This window comes from Ostrinia nubilalis, chromosome 29 (assembly GCF_963855985.1).
Source record: "Ostrinia nubilalis chromosome 29, ilOstNubi1.1, whole genome shotgun sequence".
Lineage (NCBI taxonomy): Eukaryota > Metazoa > Arthropoda > Insecta > Lepidoptera > Crambidae > Ostrinia > Ostrinia nubilalis.
Window position 1 is genome coordinate 2,750,522 of NC_087116.1, and position 12,335 is coordinate 2,762,856.

The window sequence follows — 12,335 nt, forward strand, 5'->3', positions numbered from 1 at the left end:
ACCCCCCACTATCACAATGTCGCCTACCAGAGCGGCGACGCATCCCCGGCCCCTCCGGATCTTACTGAAGGGTAAGGAGTCCGCTGCTGGGTTGGTGATCACTGCGACTTTGTCCTCCAGGTCGCCAGCCCAATCATCCCTCTCATGCACGTAATAAGGCTCCGTCACCACACATACGTGTGTCATCCACTGTGCCATGCTCTGGTGTAGAAGGTCCTGAGCTCTGGCACAGTGATTGACGTTCGCCAACAAGAACCTTTGAGCCATACTAATCGCCGGTCATCTGAACCTCCTCGTGCCCCGGTGCGGGCTGGGATGACATTGGCTGGCTCTTCCTAGCACTTGCCGCTGCCCTCCTTCCAATCTTAGTGGCAGGAGCCTTGCAGGCTTTACTGCCTACTCGATGCCCCGCCGGTCTGTCTGTCGTCGCGCAGAGTGAGCAGTGAGGGTCATTGCTACATTGTGCTGCGATGTGTCCTAGCTGGCCACACCTGAAGCACTGCCGACTGCGGTCCACCTGTGCCGGGCACACTGCTTGGACGTGCCCCGCTTCGAGGCATCGGAAACACCTCAGATCCCTATTCGGTAATAGTCTTACTCTGGCGGCAACCCAGCCGACAAGAAGACGACCCTCCAGCACGCTCTTAGCAGCCGCCGTGGGACACCGAACATACACCGCCAACAACCCAGTGTGATCGCGGCGAGGGGTCCCAACCTTCACGTTATCCACTGAGCAATCTCCCAGCTTTGCCACAGCGGCTGCCACTTCCTCCGCCGTGACTGAGTCGTCCAGGCCCGATACTCTGATCTCCGAGCACTTTACGGGCCTAGATACCCGCACCTCGTCGTCTTTAAAGATGCCCTTAAGTTTGTCAGCCAGGGCGTCTGCTTTACCATCACTAGTGGCCCCGGGAACCTCGATAATTGTGGCCCCGGTGATGGCCCTGCGGAAGCGCACGGCTTCAATGCCAAGCTCTCCGATGTCGATGCGCCTCTTGGCTTCTCCGATCGCCTTCTCGTACGTAACGCCCTTCTCGGTCGCTCCGGGCTGTATAGACAGCACCACAGCGGCCGATCTGGGCGGGCGCGTTTTGATCTGGGCAGGTTGAGCCGTCCTTTTCGGGCCCTTAGAGGGCGCCTTTTTCCCCTTATCTCCGTTCGTCTTTCCCTTCTTGACGACAGTGCTCCAGCCCTCGCTCATAGAGGCTGGCGCAGGTGGTAGCGTGCGGGGAACGGGTGGAGCAGTCTCTACTGGGGCTACTTCTGCCTTCTTGTTTTTCTTCCCCTTCTTCTTCTTGGCCTTGCCCTTCGGGGCCTCGTTAGCCCTTGGGGCAGGTATGTTTTGCGCAGCCGGATGAGAGCGCCTTTTCTCCGTCTCTCTTGGCGTTTCCGGTTGCGTGTGTGACGTCACAATTTGAGGGGGAGGCTGTAGAGGGGCCTCCTTTTGCCGTCTTTCAAATGCCAGGGCCGGGCGAAGCCTCGGCTCTGGGTTCAGGCGCGATTCGAGCCCTTCAATTCGGGCGTTGATCCGCGCCGTTGTTACGCTGAGAATATGGGACGCCAACTCTTCCATATTGCAGGGGGGCGTCTCATTCGAGGTCACATTTGTTGGGGCTTTCGCCCGGAGTCGGGCCTTTAACTCGGCCATTTCCTTCCTCATCTCATCTATTTCGGCCCTCAGGACATCATTCTGGGCCTGAAGGTCGTGGATCTCCTCCGTTACCGTGCGGGTGGCCAGGGTGTTAGTAGCCGCCTTAATCATTACTACTGCCTCTTTTAGAGCAGCTTGCATCGGACCTTGGAGACGGCCCGACTTCTTCTCCACCTTTTGTACGAGATCGATCCCGGTCTGCACACGTTTCAGCAGGCCGTCTATCGTCTCATTTTCCTCAATCGCCTGTTTAGTGGCAATCCTGACTTCCGCGCTGGTTCTGGTTGACCGCGCCTGAGCCGTCAGGTCCACGATCTCCTTCTCGGCTGCAAGCCGAAGCTCCTCCCGTTCTAGTTCGGACTTGGCCTTTCTGAACGCCGCTTGTGCTTTGGCTTTGCCAACATACTCGCCTGTACTTGGCGGCCGGCCCCGGCCTCGAGACGCTTTTCCCGCCGACACTTTTCGGTCTGGGGCGCTCTCATCTTTCTCGGAATCCGAAGCGGCAGTATTCCTCTCCCAACTTCGTTTCCGGCTCCAGAACTTCTTCCGGGCACACTCGCTTCCCGAGCCAGATCCCACCGAGTGCATGGACACCGCTGATGCTGAGTCCGACTCGATGTCGATGCGTTCCAACGAGACACGTGCCACGCGGAGCTGCATGATGTTTTGCAGCTTGTCGCTGCTAGGCTTCGCACCATCTTCCTTCATATCTACACTATGTACAGTTCCTTCCTTTACACTATTTACAACAATGCCTGCATTTTCAGGCGCAGTGTTTTCCTCTCCCACACATCTATTTACACTATATGTACACTCCTCCTTCTCGCACGGCTGAAGCCGAGAAACAGTGGGTGCCCCCCCCAGATACGTAGGGCAGCCCGCCGCCGAAGCGGCGGGGCGGGATTCCCCGGAAGTTCCGGGACCCGCCTGGGGAATAATTTTTTTGCCAGCACTGTCCATTATGTGATCTGCTTACGGGCGCAGCTGCCCCACCAACTCCCCGGGCGGGGTAACGGCCGGTGCTACTCCACCGACCATATCGAGCCTAATAGGACCCGATATCGTTCCTCGGCCCCCGCCAGACCTTGACGTTTGAGGGTTTTACTGACTTTTCCTTGTCTTGGCCCCGACTTCCGTAGCCGGGGCCCCCGGCCCCCCTCCGTTGGGGAGTAACGGGTCGCCCGACAGGCCCGCCGAGTTGACGCGACCTGCCGCGCCGGTGAGGAGTCAGCCGCCCGCGTGACAGAACACGCGGACGTTGCCCGGGATGCACCACGGGGAGGTCCCTCACCATCGCACCCCAAGTCGGGTGCATCCTATAATAACATTAAATAACCACCGCTTAGCAATATCGTTAGTGAAATCATATTATTATAATTTTTTGAAATATAATTATAATTATTTAAATAAATATTATAATTTATAGGTCAGGTTTCAAGAATCAAAAGATTGCTATTAAAAGGTGCTATTAAATAGAAACCAAACTTTTTCCTCGCAACAGTGTTACTTGGAATCCAAATTAATACTGTTTTGGAATACTGGTCAAACTGTATCCAAATAAATTAATAAGTTTTAATTAACCACATTATTTATTTATTTAATTAAAATGCAAGTGAGCTTATATTTTACAACAATCAGCTGTTAGCCTTGCAGTCACTGTGATCGATTCGGTGTTAACCACTACCGTCGTCAAGCTCAGTTCTGAGATGAAACTGGATAAATACAGTGTGAGTCACGTTAAAGTGTACATATGAAAATAGATGAAACTAGACCTATTTTTATCGACAAAAAAGAGGTCAAAAAATTTTTGAGATTTTTTTTAAATTTTTTATATAATTTTTTTTCTTCGAATTACATATTGTAAAGAAAACGTAATAACTTTTAAACTAAGCGGTATATCCTGATAAAATAAAAACAGTAATAATGCTTAACAACAGGCAATACTAAAAAAATACATAAAATACACGAAAAATGCCAAAAAATAATAAAAAATGATACTTTTTGAAAAAAATCTGCTTAAAAATTCGTATTTTTTTGGTTATTTGATAAATTTCTCCAAAAAATGCCCCTATAGCAGATGGTTTTTATTACTTTTTATTATTCTATATCGTATTACTTTTGTAAAACAAAAAATAGCATGTCTCTATCCCTATCACAACATTTGCTATGATCGTTTGAACAAAGGCCTGCCACCACATTTTTCTCTGCTACAGGTAGAGACAATTTTAATTTTAACTAAAATGCTTATTTTACTTCGAAATATTTTGTTTTTATTTGACATCTAACTTGTCTTTATCAAAATTACAAATCTAGAGTCACTTTAATTTTCGTTGTTAACGAAGCGTTGAATGGCGCGCCCGGAGAGGCTTAGTTCAAACGATCATTGCAAACGTTGTGATAGGGATAGAGACATGCGATTTTTGGTTTTACAAAAATAATACGATAGAGAATAATAAAAAGTAATAAAGAACACCTGTTATAGGGGCATTTTTTGGAGAAATTTATCAAATAACCAAAAAAATACGAATTTTTAAGCAGATTTTTTTCAAAAAGTATCATTTTTTATTACTTGTTGGCATTTTCTGGGTATTTCATGTATTTTTTTAGTATTGCCTGTTATTTAGCATTATTACTGTTTTTATTTTATCAGGATATACCGCTTAGTTTAAAAGTTATTACGTTTTCTTTACAATATGTAATTGGAAGAAAAAAAATTCTATAAAAAATTAAAAAAATATATCTAAAATTTTTTGACCTCTTTTTTGTCGATAAAAATAGGTCTAGTTTCATCTATTTTCATATGTACACTTTAACGTGACTCACACTGTATAGGAAAGGAGTGTCGACACGAGGGTGTTCGGCCCACACAGCACGCGACACGCGGCAGTATTGCCTGCGGTTTGCGCCGCTGTCAACGTTGACACAATTAGCCAGTGTGCTGGATAGACAGGATGCTCTGTCAACTGTCTTGGCAACTTTTTACAATCAGTAGTCGTACTTAACAGTTAATAGAAGTACAAATAAATGTATATAATAATACTCTATAATGAACAAAATCTTGTTGAGACCGTGATACTTGTTATTGTTATGAATAAGTGATGCAATACGATTATAATACAAAAATATTGCTTTATTATGTATTTAGTACATTGACATTTACTCTCTTAACCATTTAACATGGACATTGATCCATGCTCTAAACATCTACACGGTAAAATAAATCTCGGAGGCGAAAACAGGATAATTATATGATCAAACGAACTTACCAAGTGAAGTTCGATCTGAATTATCCTGTTTTCGCCGAAGAGATTTAAGGTCCCTCCCAACCCGAAGATTTCTATATCTTCTTCCCTGGAGGTAAACGTCAATGTCATCTCTTCTCTAAATATAATGAGACCGCTCGGACACCGAGCCCACAGCGTGGTAGGGGTGGGGTTGCCCGCTCTTTTGTTTTTTACTACTACTACGCTGAATATTGTGTGCGGATTGGCTTGTCGTACAGGGGTACTACTACACGGTAAAATAAATCTCTTCGGCGAAAACAGGATAATTCAGATCGAACTTCACTTGGTAAGTTCGTTTGATCATATAATTATTGACGGGATTGCTACCATGTGCCTTAATTTTGAGTTTCCGATATTTCTGCACTGTTCCAAGCAAGGTAGACCGATATGTCTGCCCTTAACATCTCATCTCACCCGCAAGTTTCCTTCCTTTCGCTTGGAACAGTGCAGAAATATCGGAAATTCAAACTTAAGGTACATGGTAGCAATCCCGTCAGTAATAATAATTATGTTAGTGATCATGAAAATTTAAAACAATATAAAATATTAAAAGATAAGTGAGACTTTCTATTACAAACGCAATTTAACTGGTTAATCGAGCAGAAATCAGTCTATGAATAAAACAAACATTGTAGATATTAAAAAGCAGCCTTATTTCTTCAAAAATACGAGTATGTAGGGTAGGTACCTAAAATTGTATTGTTTAGATCAGGATTTCCCTCGGGTTCAAAGTCTGAAAACAAAGAAATATTGATAAATAAATAAATAATAAATGTAGGTAATGTTGAGCCGCTGTCGCAACTAAAATAATCGTAATATTGTAACACCTACTGATGGAAACCCATTTTCGCAAAATCTATACTTCTATACTAATATTATACATGCGAAAGTAACTCTGTCTGTCTGTCTCTCTTTCACGCCTAAACCACTCCCAAGTAACACGTAAACTGTATATTCACTGAAGTTAAGATTGATTTACGTTTTAAAGCCAGACTATCACTTTAAATCAGTTTTGACTTAGTTTAAATGCTTTTGAGTAGAATGCGGTAAAATTTACAATGCATGAAGCTATTATATTATGGTCTAAAAAAATTAAGTTAATTGGCTTATAATCATACTAAAACATTAATTACTTTTAATATACAGCACCTTTAACAGCATTTACACTAACACAAAGGTTAAAACCGTATATTAGTAAATAAGAAAACCTAATGCATTAAATAAACGTCGTCGAAATATTCTATAGTGCATTCAGATATATTAACACATTTTACAGATTGAACGCATTTTTATGATCTTTTCTTATGCTTATTTACTGCTCAGCATTAGCCAAACATTTACTAAAGTTTTAGCTCTGTTATCTTCTTATTTTATTGTTACTTTAAAGCTTTTAGCACTATTTAGATAAATAAACATTTTATTTTATTACTTTAGGTCATAATTTGGCCATATAACCACGAGCCGTATGATTATATTCATTTGTGCGTTAGTAGGTATATTCATTAGAAAATTTATGTCGAACGTGTCCCGTTATTGACATGAATAAACAGTGGAAAAAGACTAAGGCCGGGTTGCACCAACTTACTTTTACAAACGTCAAAAATCTGTTAAACTCCATACAAAAAACATCGGTAATCGTCATAGTTACGGTCAAAGTTAGGTGGTGCAACTCAGCCTAAGAGAACAGGTGGAGTAAAGAGAAAGATAAAGACGGAATATTTAAACTTTATATTTGGTTTAAGAAATGCAAAACGTGTTCCAAAAAATGATACTCCTCATACACAAAATACAGTACAATCGGTTGTTGTGTGAGCCAAGCACTAAGTCAAGAAGTTCCGTAGAACATTCATTCATCCATTTCGGTCGTTTGCACTATTTTAAAAGGCATCTGAAAAAAAAAAACAAATAAGCTTATTTATGACTTAATAGAGAAGTAGGTACCTGAAAACTAAATAATTACCCGTATAACGCATACCCTTAAAAAAACGACTACAGCAACACTACTAACTAGTTACAAAAAGTTTCTTTAAATAATACTATTACAATGAGCGAAAAAAAAGGTACCTACCTAATTGGAGACAGATAAAATTGAAAGACGTGGAGAAGGGGATCATGTGATTAAAGGATTCTAAATTATTGTTTCGGTACCCTGATTAACACTAAAGCAATCCATTTTTATGACGTTTAAACCTAATGAACATTATAACATACCTAAAAAGTGTTACAGTAATGCTTAAGATATCACTTAGATATTTTATATGTAGGTTGAATGACTTAACCATTTTCTTTTTACTATAATAAGACTGACAACATTAAAAGACACTAGTTGAAAGTTTAAAACATTAATATTATCTGACGCCATTTGCTTTCTGTTTTCTTTAACATAGAAAATAAAATTATAATACACATATGCATGAAATACTACTTATTATCCTTTTCTTACAAGCGGAGTATCGATAGAAGCAATTTTATAAGTTAAAATTAACCAAATCGTTAAAAAAATCACAAAAAGTGTCATATTATGTCGATTCTAAATTTGTCCCTATTTTGTTAAAAAAAGCATTTCTGTGAGGGCGCGTGAATTATAAACCACAGACATATATATATTTTCACATAAGACTAATACTCCCAGCTCATTTTCATTCTTGAAACAAAAAAAAAATGATACTTAACTTATGATAAATTATTTTAAATAAAGACATTAAAACATCTCCTCACAACACCATTGCACTGCAATACTCTAAACGAAAAATAATCAAATCGGACAATAAAATGCGATAAGTTTTTTCGAATACTTTCAAACAAACAAAATAAAACGTTCAGCCTTAGAATAAAACGTTGGCATTGTAATTCTAAAAGCTGTTTCAAAGCTGTACTAACATCTATTAAAATGCTTTTTACATTAGAATATCCTGTCTAACAACTTTACTAATGTCTGTCTTCAATAACATTATAAGCGCTGGTTAGCAGCACTAATAATATTTAATAATGCTCAAAGCCGTATTATTTGGGGCCCAAATTGCGATCACAAGACACTTATAGACTTTTAAACGGCTGATATAGTGCTACATATGCTGCTCATATACTGCTCTGCACGTATGCTGTTGTACGCTTCTTATAATTGTGTTTTGTGTTACTTGGGCTGAACCGATTTTTATGAAATTTGACATAGAGATAGTTTGAGTCCCGGGAAAGGAAATAAGATAGTTTTTATCCCGGTTTTTGAAACAGGGACGCGTGCGATAAAGTTTTTCTGTGACAGACAAAATTCTACGCAGGCGAAGCCGCGGGCGGAAAGCTAGTAAGTATATGATTTGAATTTGAATTATATTTTTCTGTAAAGTAAACGTGGATTTCTTTTGTCTGACGAATTTTGTCATGAGGTGACACATCAAGTCTTCCAGTGACTTGACCCACTTTTAACTTGGTCCACGGGCCAAGTAGCTGGTTTGAAAATGAAAATGATTTTTTTTTATTCCTACACTAAAAAATAAATAACTTACATGTGAATGGGTATAGGTACATACACAGAAATAAAGAAAGAAAAAAAAGAAAAAGTTATAAACAAAAATTTGATTATGATGTTACACTTTTATAGGTAAGCAAAAGGTACCAGTCTCAGCATAATGCTGAGCTACAAGCTCAGCGCTGATTTTCAGACTGGCCCTGAAACTGGTCGGTTGGGTTGGGAGGATAGTGTGTTTTTGAGGCACATGTTAATTTTCTGTGGCGGTGTAGGTGTTTGAGTGTTTTCTAAGTGTTTTGTGTTGTTGTTTTGTGTTATTAGGTGTTTTGTGTTTTTGTAATATCGAAATGCAAGTTAAGGTGTGTGTTTCGTGCGTTGGTGCTGTGGGGGTTTTGCATAGACCAGTGACTTCTTCCAGTGGTTTGAATTTCTAAATAGTTTTTCTTCCAGTGACTGGGCCCGCCTTCAATATTTTATTAATAAATTAAACACCAAATCAACAAAAATCTACTCTAGAATCTTAGAGGTGTGTCACTAGATGAAAAACTATTTAAAAACTCAAACCAGCGACTTGGCCCGTGAAGCTAAAAACCCAACTACGACAAAAAACGACGCTGAAAAAGTATAAAACAAGATTTTCAGAATACTGAACTGAACAAAGTTGCTAATGTAGTTGCATAGTAATTTTCATGTTAGGAAAACCGCAGTCACACGTTGTCAAAGTGCTACGGTAGGTAGGTATATGTAACGTGATTGGTTCGTGTGTGACCCTGTGCTGTGAGTCCTCGTGCACTGTGAGACTTCATAGTAATGTTTGTCAATACGGGCGTAAGTCTTCTATGAGCTTAAAAGTTTTTCGTTTAACTTACCAGGGTTCTTCCTTGTCAATCTCAGAAGGTTACTCGTACTGGGTCTTTCGTCATTGGCTTTTCTAAATATTAGGCATTTAACTTCTACATCTGTGCTCGTAAAGTTCATTTCCAAACATCCAGAATAACTATTTTGGTTGTTGATTTTTCCATTTTGTTTCACCGGTACTTCAACATCATCTTGTCCTAAGGTTTTATTTTATTTATTCACTATGTACACATATACAGGTAAAGTCAAATTGATCGAGTTAATTGCGCACCTGGCAGCTGTGACGTCACATCGAGCGTGAGTGCGAGGGAGAGTTGCATTCTAGTGAGGTGCGCAGTTAACTCGATCGGGTTCTACCACTAGACTAGGGATGTCATGGATATGTAGTTTCGGTTATGGAAACGGTTACGGATATAGGAATAATATTATACCGGTTTCGGTAACGGCTACGGATATTTTTTTATATCAGATATCCGAAAGTTTCGGTTACGGTTACGGATATCCATAACATCCCTGCACTAGACCACAGACTGGGCGACTCCTTAAAAACTACAAGCTGACCCGGTGTGTGGAGGTGGGTAAGGAAGAGGGGCAGCCATAGTAGATAACACAGAGTCGTACAGGAGCGTGCAAGGAAGAGGTGCAGCAAACGTAGTAAAGGAACGGGTGGGACGAACAAGGATAGGCGAATGCAACTCGCGAGGCTTGACAGGGATACGCTGGTTAAGGCGGCTCTTTTCAAGGCTTGGGAGCCTGCGGGTAGCGAGCCATTGGACGTGGAGAGGGTCAATAATTATACACATATTTTCTACTTTGCCGAACATTTGCACGAGAACGGTTTGTTCAAAACATATGAATTTGGTCTTATTTAATGCAGGATTAAATGCCTTTCAACCGTCAGGAAGACCACTTTTCGATAGGGTAAGTCCTTTACGCGGTATAACCGGAAAACCGAAAAAGCGCCCCTTTCGGGGGCCCCCACCACTTAAGCAAAACTCCGTCGAAGTCGAAAACCTAGGAGAGTCTTTATGGGCAACTAATGAAGCCATTAAAGCACTAAAATCTTTAGTAGGAATTATTTCCGATTTAATTCATTTTTGTGTTTAATTCTACTGGCCTATTAGTAAACACAAAACTTGTTAGATACTTATTACTAAAGGCAGTGTATTAGTCAACTTAAAACGATACCCAACAACATACCACGGGACTATTCCCACCTCTCGTTCCCACCGCTGCAACTCCTGTGTAGCCAGGATCTACAGCTTGACCGCCAATAAAACCCAACCAGTGAAGGACAAGTTCGTCCCGGGGGAAAGTTAAACTGTCATTGGACCCACAACGAAATTAATCAGAAGAACATAATAGAAGTTCCAACCACATACCAGCAGTGATAAGTTTAATAATACATTTTTCTGCATCAATGATTGTGTCGTAGCAACTAAAGCACAGTGTTTGGCCATTTGTGAAACCAGACGCTTCATCGCCATTTTTTTTAATTTTAAATATTGTTGAAGATTGACCTGAAATCAAAAATAATCATTTTACTTCATTTTTATAGCTTCTCTCTCCTCCTCTCTAACAATTAGAGCCCTTTTCCACGACAATCTTCCCAGTTTTGAGGGATCCAGTAAAGCAGGATCCAAAACTGGACTGATACGGTTAAGTACGATCCCTTTCCGGGTTGATAAATGTGCGACGACCTTTGTTAAACTGTCATTGGACCCGCAAAGAAGTTAATCAGAAGAACATAATAAATATCTCTACAAATACAAAAAATTACAGGGCCCTAAAGTTGTGCGCCATTTTGATCGGTGTAAAGCCTGGTCCGTGAGCACGTAGAATCCCGTCCAATGACCCCAAGCTACCCATCCTTATCGCTCGCGCGTAATTATATTGCTCGCGTAGCTTAGCTATATCGCGACTGTGCGACGCGCGCCCGCAGTGAGTGTGCGAGCGCGACAGCAACATAATTACGTGCGAGCGACAAGGATGGGCAGCTTGGGGTCATTGGACGGGATTCTACGTGCTCACGGACCAGGCTTTAGGTAGTCACGACACTCACGACAGTCATTCGGAGTACAAACAGTAATTACCCCTGGTCCAGTGCTGTTGACGTATCCAATTGCTTATATTTATCAAACTAGCGTTTTACAATGTTAAAGGATAGATCTTTATTACTAAAAGTGAAATTAAACTGTCCTCTTCAGTTTTGTATTGATTATCCACGTCGAAAGTTAACATAAAATCTTCGCGCGAAAATTTCCGCAAGTCAATTCCATGTTTATGTGGCCAAGACAAATTTCAAGTCAATATTAATAATATAAATGTGCTCAAATGATAAAAAGTTTTGAATAAGGTTATAGTAAAAATAAAAAACTTTTCATTAAAAATTAAAAGTATCAGCTATATCGTCTAACAACACGTATGTCAAGGCTCACAACTTAAATAGCGCCCTACGTAATATGACGTTTCAAGTCCCTCACTTTTCTTGCGCTTGCTTACCTATTTATCTAGGCTTTATCATTAATAATAATATATTAATATGAACACAATAAAAACTTCCTATTATTCAAATCAAACCTACATAAATGACTGGTTCGTTTGATCATATAATTATTGACGGGATTGCTACCATGTGCCTTAATTTTGAGTTTCCGATATTTCTGCACTGTTCCAAGCAAGGTAGACCGATATGTCTGCCCTTAACATCTCATCTCACCCGCAAGTTTCCTTCCTTTCGCTTGGAACAGTGCAGAAATATCGGAAATTCAAACTTAAGGTACATGGTAGCAATCCCGTCAGTAATAATAATTATGTTAGTGATCATGAAAATTTAAAACAATATAAAATATTAAAAGATAAGTGAGACTTTCTATTACAAACGCAATTTAACTGGTTAATCGAGCAGAAATTAGTCTATGAATAAAACAAACATTGTAGATATTAAAAAGCAGCCTTATTTCTTAAAAAATACGAGTGTGTAGGGTAGGTACCTAAAATTGTATTGCTTAGATCAGGATTTCCCTCGGGTTCAAAGTCTGAAAACAAAGAAATATTGATAAATAAATAAATAATA

General features: G+C 40.5%; 2 protein-coding genes across 5 annotated transcripts in view; both read right to left on the bottom strand.

Annotated features, from left to right (window-relative positions):
* Positions 1-268: 268 nt before the first annotated feature.
* LOC135085606 (uncharacterized) lies at positions 269-2,359 on the bottom strand. The gene has a single exon (XM_063980381.1). It carries the CDS (start codon positions 2,357-2,359, stop codon positions 269-271), a length of 2,091 nt encoding a protein of 696 aa, XP_063836451.1.
* A 3,154-nt stretch (positions 2,360-5,513) lies between these two features.
* Positions 5,514-12,335, bottom strand: part of LOC135085670 (uncharacterized) — a 114,298-nt gene continuing 107,476 nt past the window's right edge. Inside the window, exons 13-16 of one of the 4 annotated variants that reach the window (XM_063980463.1) lie at positions 12,253-12,297; positions 10,642-10,779; positions 9,271-9,456; positions 5,514-5,668 (exon numbers count right to left, since the gene is read on the bottom strand). In XM_063980463.1, coding sequence (XP_063836533.1) covers positions 5,595-5,668; positions 9,271-9,456; positions 10,642-10,779; positions 12,253-12,297 — 443 coding nt within the window. In that variant the 3' untranslated portion in view covers positions 5,514-5,594. Of the gene's footprint in view, positions 5,669-6,648; positions 6,824-9,270; positions 9,457-10,641; positions 10,780-12,252; positions 12,298-12,335 lie in introns of those variants that run through there. The other 3 variants (XM_063980462.1, XM_063980464.1, XM_063980465.1) reach the window with 3 other exon arrangements.

Excerpts from the sequence above, each read along its gene's own strand:
- LOC135085606 (XM_063980381.1), bottom strand. The coding sequence starts at position 2,359 with ATGAAGGAAGATGGTGCGAAGCCTAGCAGCGACAAGCTGCAAAACATC.